The following is a 21,695-nucleotide window of genomic DNA, read 5'->3' on the forward strand; positions in this document are numbered from 1 at the left end:
ACACTTGTATTCAAAAAGTGATTGTTTGTGGAAACAAAATCAGTCAGGAGCTGTTAGGCTTTGGTGCAGGAAATCCTTATGCCCAAGTGCAGGACTGGAGGAGTGTTCTGAGAAAGCATCACTGCACACACACACTGCTTTTATACTCCTCTCCAGGCAGCACTGCAGGAGACAGGATTCTGGAATAGGTGTGGGCTACCTTTAGCCTGACAAGATGCAGACATAGGGTTAGGATTCCTAAGAATGTATTTTTAGAAAAAGGCTGTAATTCTTGCAAAACCAAATATGCATAAGGTAGGAATTGTTATTTATGTTACAGCTGTTATTTTTTCCTTTCTTCTCCAAATTGAAGCTAGCAACCTCAAAAGACAACTGGGTTGTATTGTGCTAATTATAGTATAAGTGTAAGTATTTGGGGCTGGAACTCAGTGATCCTTAAGGTCCCTTCCAACCTAAGCCAAACTACAGTACTATGAAAAGTTGCTCCTTCATTTGACTATGCTTCTCTGCACTGTGGACCAGTGGTCAGAATGCTGAAATACCTCTGCCAGTTTTATAATCAGAGAGAATTACTTAAGCACTAAATCCGCCGAGCCCTGCTGTGGAAGAAGCAGTGGCTTGTTAGGAGGCTGTCACTCAGAATCTGGCTGTGGCAGAATGTACCCTTAAGGTCTTGTTCCAATATGCCAGCCATTGCAGCTCTGCAGTTTAATATTTGTAATGATGTTTTATTTAGAGTGCAACCTGTAATTAAAGAATCTCATTTGTAATGCAAATATCTGGAAAATGTAAAAAGAAATGTGACAGTGGGCACCACTGGGCTGATTCTGTTGCTCTGAGGCCCTTTACACATAACTCTAAGGCCCCTTTACACTTCTCATCAGTACTGAGACGGCCTTAAAATGAATGTAAATTATGTATCTTCCCTTTTTAAAGACTCTTTACAATGTCAGGGAGATGTAAAGAGGTATTAGTTTAAAAGGTAATCAGATGTTACATTAATCTGTCACTCTTTCCCTGGCTGTGTGCATGCATGTATGCTTGTGTATACATGTCTGTATGCATTAATATAGATTAGTACTTTTTTTCTTTCTTTTCTTTTTTTTTTTTTTTTTTAATGTTTCCTAAGGAAGTATAGCTTCACACACTGAATTTTTAGATGTCTACAGTCAGTCTTTGGATCCCATATTGCACAGCACTGATCTCATTGGACGCTGCACCAAGCTGCACTATTAGTAGGTTCCAAAAAGTTGCAAATAGGAACGAACAGAACAGATAGAGCTTTGAAAATGAAATATTGGAGGCAAAGAAATGCAAATTCAGAAACGGAGAGACGCAAGAGTCATTTTTCTGTTTATATAAAAAGAGTTGTATGTACATTTATGTGTACGTACATATTTTATCCTTTCACTGGAATACTGAAGCTGAAAGGTGCTGTGTGTTTCAGAGACATACTGCGGACAGGGGCCTGGCACGTGCTCCTCAGTGCAGAGCATCACTCTGAATCCCCTTCATTCTGTATGTGCTAACATGGGATTACACAGAGCTGGCTCTTCTCTGCAAACTGGTATTACATTCACCTCTTTGCCTTATATGCAGATTCTGGATGGGAAATTCAAATGTGAAATTCAGATTATGAACCAAATCCTCCTGTAAATACTGCCAATGACTCCAGTGGCCTTTGTAGTGGGTCCTCAGCCATTGCATTCTACATCTTCTGTGCTATTTCTCTTTCTTAGCCCTTTTTTACTTTGATGCGAGGGAGAAGATTTTAGGAAAACCCTCTAAATTAAATGTTTTCTATTGGCTTTTAATGTAAAGTACAGCACTTCATTCTAAAGAACCTACCACAGCATCTAAAATACTTCAATGTGATCTTCTGCCTCCTATCTCTGTAGTTGTGCTATGAGATACATACTGTAAGCCTGATTTTAGCACAGGCACACACACTCAACCTTTTAGCATTCTCATAAAACTCGTTTCCTGCAGACAGCTTCTCACCAGGTGCTTCTGCCACAGCATTAAATCTGAAGGTTGAATGAGGTGTCCCCCATTACTGAAGCCTGTGTCCTGATCCAAAACCTAGAGCAAGATCAATGGGAGCCTTATCACTGATTTCACTCAATTTTGGAGAAAAAGAGTAGATTACCCCTAGAGAAGACTTAAAAGAAGATTTGCTCCAGATTTTCCCCACTTTTTCATTTTCCTATTGTGCAGCACAAAGGGACAGCATAAAAATTCTTATTCTCCCTGAAAACACTCGCTTAGGTGTATCAGTACTTCCTAAATGTCTTCTAACTTATTTACTTTTTTGTATAAAAGCACTGATTCTTAATAGTAGCAAATAGCTCTGCATGCAATCCAGTAATATCCATCAGAAGAGCAGGAGATTGATGTGCTACGTAGTTTAAACTCTACTATGTGCCACATAATTTACACTCAACTAATAAATTCAGTGATTTCTGAATGTCTAAAAAGGGCACATAAAGGGAGTTTCCAGGTCAGTAATTGGGTGCTGAACTTAAAATCAGACTCCTGCTGTTCCAAAGATTGACATTGTTCCTGCAGTATTTCTGCCTACTGCATCATTTGTTGGACTGGCATATAAAGGTACTGTTTTGTCATGTCATAGCCTTTCTCTAGCAATAACAGGTGGTTTATAGCAGTTTTGACAGGATATCCTAACTTGCCCAGCTGTGTTGTTTCTATTATTAAAACTGTTATTATTATTAAATGCTGAGCTGGTAGCACATCCTTCTAGCTGCCTGAAACTTCCCGTTACACTGCTTTCAGCTGCTTACAGTATTGCTAGATGGGGGAATTGTGAACTATGTTTCTTTTTGACGTCTTGTATGTCTCTCTTTTCCTTCTCTCAATTTTTAAAGTGAAGCATGGGGAAAAGCATTGGGGGTTGCACACAGTGCAAGTTCAGATGACTTCTTCATGGAACTACTCCCTAGTTCAGAGAAAGAACTGACATTTAGCAAGAGTGAACTTGGGGCCAAGAATGTGTCTTTTGCCAGGCTGCTAAAAATTTATGCAAATTATAGGGCTGAAAAATCCCCCTATAATATACGCACTCTCACTTGTGCTTTGTTTGCTAAGTAGGAGGTAAGATCTCTGGAGATTCCTTTGGAACATGCATGGATATGTCTGATCAGATTATTAATTTGCCAGTGCCACAGAACAATGCAGTACACTGCAAGTGAGGGACCAGGATGAAGATGGGCATTTTCTGTGTTTCTTTCAGAACGCTCAGAGCCAGGTTTTACCAAACAGTAGAGCTAAGAGCAGAAATGAGTGTGATCTCTGTTCTGAGAGAGATCCTTAACCTCACTGCTGTCCAGGCAATATGGAGGAGGAAAAAAAAAAAAACTTTCACTTGTAAAAAGTTAAAATTCAGGTCAAAGGATCCTGTTATGAGATACTGGCACAGGCTGCCCAGAGAAGCTGTGGGTGCCCCCTACCTGGAGGTGTCCAAGGCTAGGTTGGATGGCGGCCTCAGCAGCCTGAGTGGACTGGGACAGCGTGGATTTTAAGGGCCATTCCAACCTGTTGGGACTCTGGGATTCCATGGAAGGCTTAAAGAGAAGATTTACTGTAGACAGAAGTTTTGAGAGGGAGTACCAGGGATAGGAAGAGAAAAGGAGTGATGGGTGCCTCCGGGTGCAGTTTGCTGTCAGACTTGAACAAGGACTGTCAGGCTAGAAACTGGGCTGACATAGAATACACTATGGAATTTGCCATAGAAAAAGGGCAGTCTGAAGAAACATGAGACCAGACTGTCAAGGCACTGCGGTGCAAGGGGGGGCTATAAACAGCTCTGCCAAGAATGGGTGTTGGGGACCTGGAGAAGGGAAATTCAGAGAACTAGCTAGATCTCACAGCTGCAGCTGAGAATACACAAAACTGTACTTCGTATATGCCTAATTGTCATGTTATGCATGCCAGGAATTTTTTGGGTTCTTAACTGTGCTGATCATTCATAGTAAAGGTAAGCCATTACTTCCGTTTAGCAATAAGATTATCTATTTTATTTATTTGACAGCAAAAGTCTTGTTAGGTAGACTTGCTCAGACACTATACTTCTCTTTGTCCTAAGCACAGCTGTGTTTAATAGAAGGCTGAATTTGCCCCATAGCAAACGTACAAAATTTTATGACATGGGAAGAATAAAGGTTTCATTGACATGGGATTAGTCAGGTTTTTATTACTAATTACTGGAGAAGACAGAAGTACTTTATGTAGGTCATCCCAAACAACGCTCAGTAAGTGTTTTTTCCTCCTTACATCATCGTCTGTTTTTTTTTGTTGTTGTTGTTGTTTATGCCATGCTAAAGGCAACAACTGATTCACGCACTTTAAAAGTGCTAAATGTTGCAACACAAATTTCCTACTGGTGGGAACTGGGGCAGCTATACAGGAGGAAATGAAACTGCTGCATTTTATAGCAAGATTGTAGTTTCATCCTTAGCTGGTTTTATTTTTCATCTCTCAGTGGCTAAGCTGAGCTGATTTTCTGCTGTGAATTTTAACTGCACACACCTGGGAGAAGGAAAGATGATCTGAAAGTTAAAAGTTTTCATCTAAGCAGCTCAGTTTCCTGTTGTGTTAGCATGATATTTACTGAGTTACTTAAGCCTCATGTATTCTCACTTCACCTTACCCTCTCTTATGAAAGAAAGATGTCTGCATGAGGGGATTCATCCTCTTCCCAAAGTCTAAATAGCCTTCCACACACAAAACATTTTTTCTTCAGGTTTTTCTTGAGTATCAGTAATCCCAAAGAAAATACTTCTGATCCTGGATGTTGAATCAGTCTAATTTAAATCCTTTAAGTTTTGGTGGGAAGTGAATTATTTCTGTGACAGTTAAAAAAAATGAAGCTGATCACTGATGCATTTTCACTAGGAGTAACTAATTTGTTGGTGAAAGATACATGCTATGTGCCATGTGTCATACAAGTCTTTTGTGTGCTGCATGCAGAGAAAGCACCACTTCATCTCAAACAAGTGCATTAGGCAGTTGGACTTGGTAAATGGTGAGGATTCGTGGTGGAGTTGAGAACTATCTGGCCTGAGATCTAGCTGAGATCTGATCCCCTGCCACGGCTGGTTGCCTCTTTGCTTTGGCCTCATGTATGCCATGGTGCTCTCTGCGTGCTGCCATTTTTATGTCAGAAACAAGTAACATCATGTGCTAATGAAAGTACTTGCTGTTTTCCTCTACGATATTTCCTTAGAGAATATCTACTGCACATAGCCTGAAAAGAACATCGCCTTTCTACTGCAAGAATGTTTCCTTGAGGTGAAATTTCCCACATGCTCAGTGGCAAGTAGCCTTCACATATAGAAAATCTTGTAGAAAGAATGAAACTCATGCTAAGCAGGAACTTGCTTTTGAAAAAATGCATGCTGATACTCTAAGAATGAAAAGTCTTCGTTATATTAGGCATTTTCTTATAAGTATAATGGAGAGACTCATAATGGGTATGCCATCTTTTTATCAAATCCAGCTGACATTAAGATCCTTATTTCGATGGCAAACTGTGTTTAAGTAAGTGTCTGTTTGCACAGATCTGTCAGATCCCCATTATAAGCCCATTTTTTCATGAATGTATAATGTGGGAACAAATCTTAAAGCAAGCTATAAAATTTTTGTCCATAAAGAATAGATCCACGCTGTAGGTGAGATTGTATCAGTTGAGGAATATTATGTGATCATGTAACTGAAAAACAATATGAAGTAGCTTGTAAAGAGGTAACTTTAAAGTTATGTATGTGGCTATCTTAGACAGTTCCTTGTATTTTGAATGTTGTGCATTCATAACATTTTCCATTTAAAATGTGTCTGTAAAAATGGCATGCAACTGTGTGTAGTAGGTATTTATAGACGGTCTCTCTTCACAGTAAATAGGTTGTAGCATGATACTGGGAGTATGTGAATGTATAGGCAGAGTAAGTGAAGACTGACAAAGCATTGGTAAAACAGATAAGCTAGATACACTGAAAGTCTTTCCATAATAAAGGAATTGCTTGTATTCCCACTTCAGTGATATGAACTTGAAGTACAAGAGTATTCCAATATGGGGTTTGTTGAAGACCCTGTATTTGCTAAAAGTCTCACACTTCAATGTATGAGGTGCCTGCACAGCAATAACAAGAGTTTTGGCTTGTCTTAAAAGAGAAAAGAGTTAAAGAAAAAAAAACTTAAAAGAGTTGCCATTAGGTAAATTCAGTCTGCAGAGACAACAAGGCAAGAATGAGTAGGAAATTTTCCTTTCCTGCTCTTACCTCCAAGAAAGTCATGCCAGAGAACAATAAAAGAGCAGTACTGCCTAAAAGAATGATGAAACTGATACCTTTGCACCTGCACAAGTAGCATAACTACAAAAGAAAGAGATGCCCAAAAGAAAGGTTTTTGGTTTTTTTTTGCTGTAACTCTAAAGGAAAGGTTGGGATTTTTTTGGCTGTGACTTGTTTTATGCTGTGCAATCATTTGTTACACTAATAAGTATGAAGTGAACACGTAAAGTGCACGTATTTTGCTTTATGGCATTTTTTCCACTTTGTACCGTTGTCAGTCATCAGGCAAGAGGCATATTCAAGTAACGAGCTGTCCATTTTTAAGGATCTGATGTTAACGTCACTGGAGGAAAGAAAGGGGTAAATATTTGCTTATTTCTTCAACCTCAGAAGCTGGCAGCACTATTCCATTATAGCTGTAAATATTTCTCTTAAAAATAACAAAACCCACAACAAAATCATCCTTGAACTAGATTGAATAAAAGGGAAAAATGAGGATTTAAAAATGAACATTTTAGGGCATGGCTAACTTCCCCAGTGCTTTGATATCGTCTTACAGAATCACAGAATCACTAAGGTTGGAAAAGACCTATAAGATCATCCAGTCCAACCATCCACCTATCACCAATGGTCTTAACCATTTACATTTAAAGCTCCTTGATAGTTCTGGTAATATATATATATATGTATGTGTGTATATATATATATTCTTTATAGGCATTGTTGTGAAAATTGGGTGTAATTCATATATTGTTTGAATGTTCTTTTGAAATTAAAATAAATAAATAAAGCTTGGCTGAATTATGATCTGCAAAGCAGAATGAATGGAACTCCAGCAATATGTTAAAGAATTCCTGATTTCTGTTCCACCAAGGGATCTTGATTTCAGTAGTTTTGCCTGAGTAAAGATTTGTCAAGATTCAGACTCTCATCTTTCTAAAAGCAGTCTCTCCTGAGAGGCATTTTAAGATCTGTGCAGAACAATAGCAAGAAAGAGTGAGATCCTGATCCAAAACTCATTGAAACCAAAGGAGATGTTCCCATTATTCAAAAGAAGATTAAAGAGTGATATACAGAAAAATACTGGGAATTATTCCATCAGCCTTCACAGGAAAACATTCAGTTCTCACATTATTGTTGATGGCAGCCATCATGCTTACGGTTCCAAGAACAACAGCTCTTGTTCTTAGCACAGCATTAGAACAAGAAACACCTACATTTTCCAATGTTTTTTCTTAATGATACTGTTGTAAACTATTGCTTTAAACCTTCTGAACAGATCTTAAAATCTAAATAAATGTCTGTAATTCATAATCTGTTTGTTGCATGAAACAGCTTTGAAATCCGCTGTGGTTTTATCAAAACTTGTGAAAATCTGAAATGAATATTTGTCTTAATTTACTCTGCACTGACAAATAGGTAATCATATCCTTCTTACAGAATGCTTTTAAGAAATACAGTGTGAAAAATGGTACCTTTACTAATAACCTACATTTCAGAGCAACGCAAACAGAACTCTATTTGATGTGTCAACACCATATATATAATTTTCATCTGCGCTGCATTTTGTAGGACATTTTAGAGCAGGCATGACTGATTTTTCCCTTTAAATGAGTGCATTTTAAATAATCTACCCAGATGTTTGGCTTTAAATAATGTAGTTCAGTGATGGAATTGGTCAGCTGTTGAGACATTTGGTCAGTTTTTCTCTTCCTCCTTTTCCCATAGCTAAACTTTTATTCTTTTAAAGCTACGTGACTGCATGAGTCAGGATTGAATTGCTTTCTTTTGCCTATTTTGACTTTGAAGGGTCTTGATTTTCAAGAAAACCAAGAAATACGTGCTCTCTGGTAATCTGACATCCTTTAAGTTTCTCAAACCAGGTATCCAGAAGCACAAATCCTGTGCTTAATTCTGGCTCTTCTGCAGTTGAAAGATTATTTTCATTGCAAAATTATACTGATGCAGATATGTACATCTCAGGAAACTGACTAATGTTCAGTTTAAGATGTTACTTTTCCAGCTGTCTGTCCATGCCCCTAGCAACACTTAGCATTCTCTAGCAGAGGCAGCAGAATGGGAATTGCTCAGTTCAGAGTACAAACTTAATCTGCTGCTGAGTCTTCTCTACTGGAGCTGTATGTCTACAAGTGGTTTAAAATACTGCTTCACAGAAGGAATGGCCTTATGCATCATATTGGAACATTTGCTCTGAAACTTGGTGGTATTAAATGTTGTGATTGTTCACTGTTTCATTGCTAGCCTGGATGTTGGAAGTCCATAATATGTATGATGTATGCAATACATAGACCATAATACGATGGACTATCTGCCTCATCTGTTTACATAAAAGGCCTTTCTTCTTATCTCATGTCCATTGACTGGAAGGAGCGAGGCTTGGGAAAATGATATGTATTCAAATTCCACTCATCATTGCCTCATGCTACAGGTTTCCAACCACTCTCTCTTACTTTCAAGAGGAATTGTAAAGAACTTACCTTTATGTCTACTTTTACCTTACAGCTCCAGAAACAGTTGTCTGAGCTGGATGAGGATGATTTGTGCTATGAATTTCGTCGAGAACGTTTCACTGTCCATCGCACTCATTTGTATTTTTTACATTATGAATACGAGCCTGCTTCGGACAATACTGATGTAACACTGGTGGCTCAGCTTTCAATGGACAGGTAAGGCAAATCTTACTTGGAAGCATGAGACAGTCTTTTCTGACAGCACTATGTGTAGCTTTAGAGAGAGAAAAAAAAAATAATAGAAACAGTTATACTGTAAGATCTTTCTTCAGTAGTGGCACATATGCACCCAGACTGGAGTTGTACAGTTCACATAGGAGCACGAATAGAGCTCATGAGAGGTTGAATACTGGAGTTGCAGGAGTTGTTACTTGTCAGAGTTGCCAGGCACTATTAGTTCATGGAGTTTCTCAGTAACTTAGGAATAATAGATGTTTGTGACAGACTTAAGCAAGCAGTGGTAGCTGATCTAATGTTTTACACACAGCATTTCCTCATCAGACAATCTTAGTTTGTTTCCATTGCTATTTTCCTTGCAGAAAATTTCAATTAGCGACTTGATTTCCTTATGAGAATGACAGCTAAACATTTGAGTTTCAAATTTGTCAGTTTAAAGTAAAATATTTTTAGGTTTACTGTGAAATGAAAAATTGTCTTCTGATAGGAGTGGCTGCAGTTCTGTACAAATTTTCAAAATAATATTTGTAGTTTAACTCTTTTAACTTTCAGTTCCATTGTAAAGTGGAATTTAACTGGTATTTAATTTGGGGGAAAAAATGTCCATTTCATGGCAAGCTCCATTTGCACCTCTATGATTCTCACCATTGTCACATTTCAGAAGCTCTGACAGTTTGGTCTAGATCAGCCAGCTCAGTAGTACTTTGATTTGTCAGTCTCCTATTTCTTCCTGCTTTTTGGTTCAAATCTGTTTAAACTTTGTAGTTGCTGCTATCAGAGTGGGTTATAAAATCATGGAAAAACGCCTGGCTTATAAGCTGGCAGCTACTTTTTCACTTGGTGGAGCATGTGCAGAATGCTGTAAGAGCCATGAATACCACCACTGCTACACTAGTGGAAGGTCAACACTATTCCAGGAGGGTCAAAGAAATTCATATCAACAAAATATTTGCAGCCTGTTTTAAAAATAAACATGAACGGATGAGGGCTGTTCTGTTTCAGCAGTGCCTCAGCCCACTGTACTGTGATGTGCATCAGTGTCTGTTCTATTGATTTTTAATTGAGGAAACATTTCTTAAGTGTTCAGAAACCTTTGAGTACAAAACTAAAGAAATAAATTAAACCAGACCCTGAGCGAGTGCCACAATAAATTAGTAGAAGCTGGTCTGTGCACATGGTATATTTTCCCCCCAGAATTTAATTCAAAAGAATGAGCTGGGGCTTGGTGCTGATTCACTGGCACTGATGCAAAGTATGAGCATCTGTTTCTCTTTCTGGATCCTCACTGGGGCACATGTTTTTATTGATAGACAGAACCACACATTTTTATTCAGGAAGAACAGCCCTCTTGATACTGTGCAGGAAAAATCTTCCCTACTTCTTTGGTGTGTTGCTATAAATTATTGATTTGAGCTGGAAATACTCTCTTTCAGCTAAAATCAATAAATAATATCATACCAAAGAGCTGTTTAGCTGCTTTGTTTTCTTTCACATCTTTCAGTTACTGCTTTATTTTTCGTACCTTCTTTAGACTACTTTTATTAAACTCCTCCGGCGCAGCTGTGGACATTTAAGAATAGTGTCTGAGATGTAAGATGGCATGTACATAAACAATGTGCTATATGCCACACTCTTGCTTAGTTCTTTCAGATGATCAGTCGACATAAGGAAAGGCAGAAAAGCAATTTCCCATGTCTCCAGTTCTCATCCTGCTAAAACTGAGGCTGATAGGACTGTTGTGACAGGCTTCTCTTTGTGCTATAGGATGGAGGAGTGGAAGGCAGTGGAGCAGCTTAAGAGCTAACATTAACGTCTGTAGATGGAGGCTTTGAGAGAGAATTCATTCGGTGTTGTCATTGTTAGTTAATTGTCACTTTTGTACTGATGTGACAAGTTTGGTCTTATAATGGCTTGTTCCCATCACTGGCTTCATATGCAGGTTTCAAGTACTTGGCTAGGCAGCCTTGCTATAAGGCATAGAATGTATCTAGAAATCAGTAATCAGAGTGGGAGTTAAAAAATCTGAGATGAGGATGTGTGCAAGAAAGACAAAATTAGCATTAGACTGCTTGAGGTTGGGGTCAAAATAACTTTGTAAATTGGTTGAATATGCTTAAGAGGAATAATGAAAACAAAGAATCTCACAAAACATGGTTTCCAGTGAAATACCCTTGGCTGAAACAGACCTTAAAAAATTTACCAACTAAATGATGACCTCATTTATTATACAATGTAAGAGTTTATTTTCTCTAGAGAACATATTCCTCAAGAAGCATAACAACAAAGAAATAACTCAGTGAGCTTAGAAACTTATATTTCTTAGTTTTATGGTCAAAAGAGACAATTCTAACAACTTACAAAGTGCAGGTTGTGGAGCATCACTCAGCAGTCCCTGTATCAAGCTCATAGAAGAGAAGCCTGTCATTGAGAACGACATAGCAAAATGGAGTGTTCTGAAGGGCACTAAGCTGTCCAGCTTGAAATTTATACCAGCAAAACCCAGTTTCCATTTAACTATCATGGAAAGCTTTGCAGGCATCATCAGGTGTGCCATTTAAGTAAGTTATGTATGCCATTTGTCCACTGCTCGAGTCCTTGAGAGGTGTTTCGCTGCATTTCTTTCTAGCTATTGTTTAATTTATAAAAGGTTCCCAAAATCTGAATGCTGATGAAATGGATCCTTCTGACTAACTGGTTTCCATGATGCTGGAGAAAGGCAAAAAAAAAAATTTTTTTTAATGTATTTGTTACTAGTACAATCTAAAGCCTAAAGACTTCATATACCTTTTAGATCCTTTTTATTGATCTGTGTTTCTAATTCAGCTGTATGTTTCAGGCTGATAATAACGTTTGTTTCAATAATAGATAAAAAGAAAATAATGTACCATGTGTAGACTAGTAAAGGTAATATCTCATATCTAAGACAAAATGATTATATTGTTGTGGATGTCATCAGAAACACAGGAAAAAGCTATTAATGTTAAATCAGAATTTGTGTTTGCTGGTATATCATTCCTTTCTGCTGCAGTGCTTAGTGCGATAGTAGCAGGGGGAAATTATTTTCTCTGATTACAATGATGCAGAAAACTTTTCTTATATACTGTATAAATATTAATAGGAAAAATCTAGTAATGTGGATTTGAAACGTAGGGAAGATTATCATGTTGCGTAGTCTACTCTTCTTAATTTTTAATAGAATATTGGCTAGACTGCATAGGTTCATTTCCCTTCATATTAACTCAAGAGACTTTGTAATCAGTTATTGATGTATGTTTGGGTGGCAAACCTGTATCTCAAGGCAATTTTGTTTAAACTGCACAAAGTGATTAATCTATTTTGACCAGAATGGATACAATTCGCTTTATATATGAAGTCCCTTGTTGACATTTTCTTCAATAATATTGTAACTATTGGGAGTTTTTAAAAATATACACCGATACAAACTGTCTTAAAAATCATTTCATGGAATTTGAGGAGGTATTGCTAAAAATATATGCAAATTAATACTTTAAACAATATTTTTGTTTAAAGTGCTCTGTTGATATTCCATGACAATGCTATTTCTCTCCTTGGTTCCTACTCACAGTAAACCATGAAACAATAAAACATTGCTATTGATGTTTCAACTATTTGACCTTTCCCTGTCAGTGATTTTTTTTCCAGCCAATACAAATGTTCATGGAAGTGAGTATTCCCTTGACTTACCATTCTTAAGAGCTTTTAAGATCTTACTGTCTTAACAATAATTTGGAGAGGTTTCCATAAACAGGAGGTGAAATGATTTCCGAGTCTGTAGGTGTTTGTCCTCCTCAAGATTTTTGAAGAGTAGTATATCGGGGTATGACAAAATGTTGACAAAAAATGTGAATTGGGCACTAGGCACTGTTTTATGTATTTGCCTTGTGGATGTTTGAGCTAAGTCCATCTTTGTCTCACCATTGTATGCAGTGGAGACATAAGCGTATCTAGGGCACAGTCCATCTGTCCAGAAGGAGACATAGACTTAGATAAGATGAATTGTGCTGCAGAAATATTTATTGCTTTCCACAGGATATAAAGTGACCCCAATCTGTCTCACTTAGATAGAGACAGCTGTATTTGATGAGATGAAAAAGAGTCCCAGACAGGGAGACAGCCTTTTCTTATTCTCACCCTTCCTCTTTCAGGCTCCAGATGCTTGAAGCCATCTGCAAACACTGGGAAGGTCCAATCAGCCTGGCACTCTATCTTTCTGATGCAGAAGCCCAGCAATTTCTGCGTTATGCCCAGGGCTCAGAAGTACTCATGAGCCGCCACAATGTCGGCTACCACATTGTGTACAAGGAGGGCCAGTTCTATCCAGTGAATCTTCTGAGGAATGTGGCCATGAAGCACATCAGCACACCATACATGTTTCTGTCTGACATTGACTTCTTGCCCATGTATGGACTCTACGAGTACCTCAGGTAAATGGAAAGTGGAGGATAGCCTTCCACTGCCACACACTTCTTCTGTCCTTGTCACTCCACTCTTCTCACACATTCCCAACATTATGCTATTTGAGCAGATCTGAAGAAAGCAGCTTGTAGATGTTTAAAGTGGGACAATGCCCAGCAAAGCAAAATAATTTTTAGGGTAGAGGAAGAGGTTGTAAGTGGAAGTGGCACAATATGGTTAGGAAAGAAAAACTAAGGTCTTACGCGAGCCTCGTTAGCCACCAGAATCACTCCCTTAGTGCAGCAGCAGAATCAATTTGAAAACTGTACTGGACTAAGGATCATTAAATGTACAACAGCATCCAGTGTTAGCAGAGATGTGAACTGGGCAGTTTCTTCAAGCATTCCAAGTTCTTAATGTCAGTGACAGAAAAAAACATGCAAAACATGAATGAAGTTGTTGCCCCTGTGACATGCTCTTTATCCAGTGCCATAGCTTGAAAACACAGTGAGGGTCTAAGCATCTCAGGAATATGACTGTAATGCCAGCACCTGTCAAGGCAAAATAATTAGCATAAAGAAACTGGGAAGAGTAATCTCAGTATGTACTGTATGACAATAAATGTGAGCAAGTTGGGCCGAGCAAACTGCAGACCTCTGATCCATGAACAGAGCTATTTTTAATAAAGACCTTTTTCCCCTACAGAGGCTGGTCATCTGAGACCAAAGCATAGAGCAAGGAGGACACCCTGTGGCCAGACAGAAGGATTTCAGTTCCTTAGTCCTTAACCAGTTTTGCTTTTCATCTCTCTCTGAGTTTGGTTAAACTTCACCACAGTGCTACAATGAGGGTCTGTATGTAGGTGAGCCCCTCCTGTACATAGGCCTGGGGTGCTGGGACATAAAGGGAAGTCTGTCTTCCTGTGTGGTGAACTTACAGAGCAATCCCTTTGTTTCAGTACAGCAGCTATTGACAGTGGCATGTAGTACCAAAAACACAGCTTGTCCCTCCTTGATGCTCCCCAGTGCACCAATGGAAGCCAGCATTGAAAGGGGGAGGGGACAAAATGGTATGCCACAATGTACTTAATTCATTACAGCCATAGAAATAGTTCTCATATGGTGACAGTGTATCACAGGGCTAAATGCACAGTGATACCACACATTGATGTTGTTCAGAAGATGGATTGGTACTGACCATTGTTATCTGACAATCTTACATTACTCTACAAGTCCTTTATGAAACCTATATCATCTTAACCGTGCATCTCTGTTGCTTGGGAATATCAAAATTGCCAGTCTGCTACTACCGGCTATTTAAAAGGGAACTGGATTTGTGTGTATGTGAACTAGAATCTTTTGTTGCTTTTTCAGTAATGATTTTTCTCAGTAAAATAGCAGAGAGATGCAATGAGATTATTTTAAATACGGCTGTGTTGTATCTTTCCACATTGATTGTTCCTGCTACCTCTGCAGGTAGTTGATCAGAGCCGTCAGTCTGAATGGCAGCAGCTGTTTGTTAGAGATCTGACACACATTTCCATCTTCGCTTCCTCAGAGAGGGCAACCATAAGCAGATAGAGGTAGTGGTGTTTCAGGCATGCTTTGTACAGGACGTGCCAGACAAGTCCCTCTCACTTGCAAATTTGTGGAGTTCCATCGATTGTGTCTCTGCAGAGTATGTATTCTCAGAGAAAAAGGAATTTTGAAAAACATTTTCAACCTACTTTGAAGTTTGTATGTGAACGATTTCAGACAGTTCTGAAGAAGCTGGTTACCAGTCCCTCTAGGTGTCTGTTGATAGCACTTAGATTTGTGCTAATTGAGCTTTTTCACATCTACTAAGTAAGGTCATTTCAATGCTTTTAATCTCCATCAAAACTTTTTGTCTTGTCTTACTCTGCTATAAAAACGGCGAAGGGAAGAAATGTATCATTTAAAGATTTCCTGTTTACAGAACTCAGACATTTTTGTGGTCTGTGCTGAGTAGAAGTCTTTTGTCACTTTCAGTCATTAGTTACTGAGGTCATCTTGTCATTACTCTGGAGCTAAAGGCTTTTTCTGGTTGCAACAAGTAAGGTGTCTGGGTCATCCTAAAGGCTCATCTGACATAAAATAACTAGACAGGCTGCTTCTTTATGGTATCCATAGTTGTCATAGCTAGTACTAAAGTTCTTTCCTGACACATTTGTGCCCTTTTCTTCCAGGGGCACATTAGCATTAAATGAGAGCTCACATCCAAACTCTGTCCACAGGTTACAAACTTGTCCTTGCAACACAAATAGAGAAGTATTTCTAGTTGATCTTTAGTATCTCAGGAGGAATCACACTTTGTCTTTTGCCTGTTGATTTTTATTTGTTGGATGCCTTTGTTGGTTGCTTTTGTAGAGAGGATGAAAATCCTGATTAATTTAACACTGGACTGGCAGCTGTTCAGTTTTTGTAACAAACCCCATGACTGCCTTGTCCACTGATCTTGAGCTAATCACTTTGAGTCCTAATGGTGGAAGATAATTTGAATTAATTTTTCTTTTTTTTTTTTCTTTTTTCTGAATTCAGGGCAAACATTTTTGTGTCTGAACTTCCCTATACTCCAGAAATGGGAATGATTCTATCTGTCTGCCCACTTGAGGATGAGAGCTGTTTGTTAGTGTTTGGAAAGGACTGTGGAGATGCAAAGATTGAACTCAATGCTCTTCATTCAGCCTCTGAGGAGCCCTTGTGATTTAAAGTTCATTTCTTCCATGCTTTACAAAAAACAGGGTTGATCGTTAAATTAAAAATTTAACCCAACCCTCAGTGTGTCAGAATGACATACATCGGGTCTGAACACAAAGGTGCCTGGGAAACGGTTTCCTGGACAACATTAGCAAAGAGAAAATCACTTCATGAAATCTTGTCTCCTCGTTTTAGGGTCTGGGGAAAAGTACAGGCGGAGAAAAATGGCTGCAGGATTGATGTTACTGAAACCAACAGCCCTCACAAATATAGTGCAGGAATTAAATAGTTTCCCCATTGCTGGTTTGTAAAATAATCAAACATATTCCTTCCATTATATTCTATGTAATTTGCAAAAGTTAACAGTGGCAATCTTATATTCTAAGTACTGTGAAACCAGTCAACCAGCAAATGGCACCTCTGCTTGAAACAGGAAAAATGCCACCACACAAAAAATGAAAAATGGATTTGCTTCCAATAGGAAGAGGTTAGATCTTCAGCTGGCAGTTCAAGGAGCAGACTACCAGTTATGGATGTCAGAAGAAAATGGAAGATGTTTTCTTCTCTACTAAAACCTCCCTGTCTTTATCATAATTAACATGGTCTCTCTTGTCCTTTGTCACTCAGATTCCACACCTGGTTATCAGCACTGATTCTTTCCTCACCTTATGTCAGTCCTTTGCATCATGTAGTCTGCATCCAAAGCAAACTGTTGCTCTCAGAGATCAGTGCTGCTGTCTCGGCTCCCAGCTCACTTTTGGTGAACCTGTCCCCTTTGGCCTTAGCACTGTGTACCTCAGGTTCTCACATATCTTTTAAATATGTTTCTGCAAAGATTATCACATTATGGCGTTTCACTCTTTCACCTCTGCTTTCTCTGTGTTCGACTGCATCTAATACAAGCACCTTGTTTTCAGACTTCTGCTTCTCTCCCCATACCTTTCTTTTTGTACTCACCTTGGACTGTGCCAGTGATTTCAGCCTTGTGTATCAGTTTGTTCACTCTGCCCTTGGTTTTATTTGTAACGCTACTGTCATCTGCTGTTTCCAACAAGAGATCTAAGGCCCAGTTCAGCCACTGACACCAGTACTAAATCTGCAGATGACAAGAGTAGGGAGCATACAGAACGAATTATTGATATCCACATCATTTTAGTGCTTGTATCCCATATCTTAGAAAATGAGTCACGCTCAACACTGACTGCAGCACAGTTTGCTCTGCCTGACAGCCTCTGCTGTTACCCCTGCTTGATAGCTACATCTGCTTTAGCTTTGTTCAACTTCAGACTGTGAACTTTGGTGGGCAGGATTGTCTCCTACTCCTTGAGCAATGCCAAGCACAGCTGGGACCTTGATTTTTGCATGGGATTTCAGAGCTCTCCATCAAAGAGACAGCAGCAGCCATAAATGGAAGCTGCTCTTTCCTTGCAGAGCCCAAAGGATGAGCATCACTGCAAACATTATCTGCTTCTTCCTCAAACTGAATCCTCAAAGCTGCACCGCTCAAGGCTGACAGATTGCACAGAGTCCAGAAAGCCTGAGATGTTGTCAGAGTAACTGTTCGCGTGCCCTGCTTGCAGAGAAGGTGTGAAGGGGAAGAAACATTAAAAGCATCATAAAGACCTTCCAGAATCACTGGCACTGCTCAGTGATTCTGGAAGGTCATGGAGGCTGATTGTGAAGGAGTCATCTATTTACATGCAGATATCTTAGCCATTAGTGATGGTGAGGGAGAAGGCAGTGAGGAAAGTAAAGTTATGATAAGACGCTGTTAAAATCCTTCAGTTGTGAAAAGTTCAGTGGAATGTGGCAGAGGTTCTTTAAACAATGCAAACTATACAGTAGGGCTCTCAGAACAGATTTCTTTTTCTAGAACAGGCCCACAGGGCAATATGAATTCTCTAAAATTCAGATTTTATTAAATAGCCTATCTCTTTTCCTTTTTATCTGATGGCAGTAGAAATAAATTCTAGGTATTCTGGGCCTAGGAAATTGTTTTGTTTGGTTTTCCTGGTATTATGACAGTGATCCAAATTCTTTCATCTTATAAGACTGTAGAGAATTTCTTGCTTGTCAACATTGTCCTTGATTGCTTGTTGCAGTAACATAAAAGTCAGGACAGTGAATCCTGTTAAGAGGAACTGACTATGACAGGGAAAGAGAAGCATATTTCTCTTATGAAATATAAATATAATGAAAGAAAAATTGAGACGGAGTTATTTCTAATGACAAGCATGCTAAGATTCAGTTGGGGAATGGAAAAGTAACTTCTCTTTCTTTTTCTTTAGGCTTTAGTTTGTTAGGAAAGAATTGATGGAATACCTCTGGCAGGCCGTGTGTACAACTGCCAGGCTGTTGTTCTCCTGCTGCAATTGTCCTAAGGCCTCTTTTGTGCAAAATGCAGTATGCATTTGTGCGTGCGTGCACACACCCACTGAAACAGTCTCCACACTGCAAAACTTGAAGCAAAAGAAGGCAGAAAGTGATGCATTTCAGAGCACCCAATGCACAGCTCTTCTCAGTAGCACAAATGAGCTTTGAGCTGAATGCTATCATGGACATCATGATAGAATGGCTTAGGTTGGAGGAAACAATCTAAACCCACCCAGTTTCAATCCCCCTGCCATGGAGTTGCCCATGGATTGCCAGGCACTAGATCAGGCTGCCCAGAGCCCCATCCAACATGACCTTGAATGCCTCCAAGGGTGGGGCACCCACAGCTTCTCTGGGCAGCCTGTGCCAGTGCCTGACTTCCCTCTGACATCTATCCTAACATCTAACCTAAACTCTTTTAGGTTACTCTTTTAGTCTAAAGCTAGTCCTATCACTATCAGACTACATATAAAGTCAATCCCCCTCCTTCTTACAAGCTCCCTTCAAGTATTGGAAGGTCTCAGTGAAGTCTTCCCCGGGCCTCTTCCTCTCCAAGCTAAACAAACCCAACTCTCTGAACCATTCTTCATAGGAGAGCATGATGAGCAATCATCAAGAAACACTTCCGCTCATTTACCATGTCCTTTCGGCTTGCCTAGAACAAAGACTGACTGTCATGGCAGCAGGTATTCTTGAGGGTGGGTATCTGTTCCTTAGGAGAGGAAAGAACAGTGTACTCATAGTAAAGAATATGGGCCACAGTCACATTTACACTATCAAATTGCCCATTTTCTTTGTTTTGAAACGCTAAAGAATTTTGTCAGTTTAACATTTTCCTGTTTGTATTTGTTGTTTGTCTTTGCCAGGAAGTCAGTCACCCAGCTAGACCTGGCTAACACCAAGAAAGCTCTGATCATACCGGCTTTTGAGACCCTACGCTACCGTCTCTCCTTCCCCAAGTCAAAAGCAGAGCTGCTATCTATGTTGGACATGGGAACCCTCTTCACATTCAGGTAATGGAAAGTACTATCATTGAGCCTTTGTTCATTACCTCTAAAGATTTTTTTGACTTTCTGTGAATATTTGATTTTTCCTTTTTTCTGTCAGCTATCTAGCTCCATTAAGAAACATATTGGATTTTTTTCCCTTTTCATAGAGAAGCGGTGAACAGTCATATGTGGACATATTCCATCTGTAAGCTCAGCATTTTATCTAGTATTATACTCCTCTACTGAAAGACTTCAGATGTTAAATTGAATTTGTTTTATTTTCATCATTTTTTATTGCTCTATGAAATCAGGCGTGACCATTACACTCATGTGCATGTAATTTGCTTCTTGGCTGCCAAATACTATCTGGATAGCTGTGTCCCTCATGTGACCAAAAATAATTTCTCTCTGCTTATCGGTTCGCTTCCTCACTGACTGATTGGAAAAACAAATACAGGCTTGCCATGTGCTCTTATGAAGTATGAAATAGCTGCTTAAATAGCTGTAGTTTCACAAATGCGGAGGTAAAAGTCAACTTCTGACTAGAGTTGAGAAGTGAAGAACACCTAAATTTGGAACTCCTCTCTGGAACAGACTCCTTTTGTGGCTGTGAACAACTCGCTTCTATCATCTGCCAGACTCTTCAGTTTTAAAATACAGCTACCAAGGGTTAACTGTCTCATGGGTGTGTGGTAAAGTGTGCTAATCAGACAATTGTAAAGGATCATAGTGATGGCAAGAGTAGAATATGGCCTTAAGATACTGCGCAGAGAGGGGTTTTAGGAGCCTGTGTTCTTGTCCCAGCTCCGCTACTGCCCCGCTGAGAGGTGATACATGAATCAGTTCTCTTTCTTACATCTTTGTTCTCCATCTCTGAAATGCAGGTAGCAATATTCACCTCTCCTTTATTCAGTATTTCAAGATCTAGAGATAAGAACTATGAAAACGCTAAGTATTATCCATGGCCAGCAGAGCTCTTTATCACCTCTCCTATCCTTTCCTTGCCTTAGAGCTCTCCTTGCAGTTCTTCCATTCATTGCATTATGCACATCTCTCATGGCAGCAGCCACCCTTCTTTCATGTTGCTTTATGCAGATGTCAGAGCAAACAGCCTGAGTGAGCCTGGAACACACAATTCTGACCCTCCATCTACAAGTGATTACTTTGAAATATAAGCACAAGATGACTGAGATACTAGGAAGTCACACCTCTCTCTTGAAAATTACATGAGGGTAATGACAGACCAAGCATTTTTCTCTCTCCTATGGCTCCTTTTTTTGGGGGGGAGATATGCAAAATGACAATATATTTGTTGACAGAAAATATTTGTTTCTCCCATAATTGAAAGAAAAAATCTTTCCAGTGGAAAGTAACATCCTCAGGATTTACAGTTGTTACATTCCACCAGCAGCCAAATTTTCAGCCTGTGCAGCAGTGGTCTTCCACTACAGATTTCATTGTCAAGCTGTACAGCATGTTGGCATGTTAGGTACACAGCCAGATTTGCAGGTCCTTTCTCAAGTCTCACACAAAAACCTCTTTAACTTTAGTGGGAGTTTTGCCAGGACAAGGTTAAATAAGAAGGGAAGGATGTGAGTTCTGTTGCTGGTTTACATATTAATGTAGGACACATTTTACAGATGCTTCCCTAGTTTACTTTCACTCATTTGATCGCTGAAATCTATCAACAGCCACAAAGCAGCTGTGATCTGGACTGAGAATTTCCACATCCACCTTCAAGGTGCTTTAATAATGCTGCAATTCAAGGCTGAGCAGGTGGGAGGGAGCTGGGGAGGACTGCTGTGACAGTGATTGCTGAGAGTGCCTGCAGCATCCCAGTCCCTCAGACCACACTATAGATTACGATCTTTCCTTGGCTGAAATTGCTTTTGTCACCTCTTTTCCAAATTGTGACCTTTTCTACCTCTGGGCAGCTAAGAAATACAAAACAGCTCTCAATTACAGCCCCCAGACAGCACCAAAAGAAAAAGGAAGACGTGAGCATCTATGGATGACTGGATGTGCAGAGGGTGGAAACCCTCTGCAGCGGTGGGATGCTTTGTCACAGATTGCTGGCTTTGTGTGCAGGTGCTGGCAGTGACTATGCCTCACGAGGACGTGCCTGCCTTGTGGTTGGGTGGTAGCTGATGAACCACAAATGTACTACCTACACAGCTTTCAGGCTCA

At 39.4% G+C, this 21,695-nt stretch overlaps 1 protein-coding gene across 3 annotated transcripts in view; it reads left to right on the plus strand.

The window, feature by feature from the left end:
- LARGE1 (LARGE xylosyl- and glucuronyltransferase 1) overlaps positions 1-21,695 on the plus strand; it is a 276,217-nt gene that overhangs the window by 244,910 nt on the left and 9,612 nt on the right. For all 3 annotated transcript variants that reach the window (XM_090143138.1, XM_031600072.2, XM_090143139.1), the window contains 3 exons: positions 8,829-8,992; positions 13,180-13,458; positions 19,386-19,532. In XM_090143138.1, the coding sequence (XP_089999264.1) occupies positions 8,829-8,992; positions 13,180-13,458; positions 19,386-19,532 (590 nt within the window). The remainder of the gene's footprint in view (positions 1-8,828; positions 8,993-13,179; positions 13,459-19,385; positions 19,533-21,695) is intronic.

This window comes from Phasianus colchicus, chromosome 1 (assembly GCF_987193195.1).
Source record: "Phasianus colchicus chromosome 1, bPhaCol1.hap1.1, whole genome shotgun sequence".
Lineage (NCBI taxonomy): Eukaryota > Metazoa > Chordata > Aves > Galliformes > Phasianidae > Phasianus > Phasianus colchicus.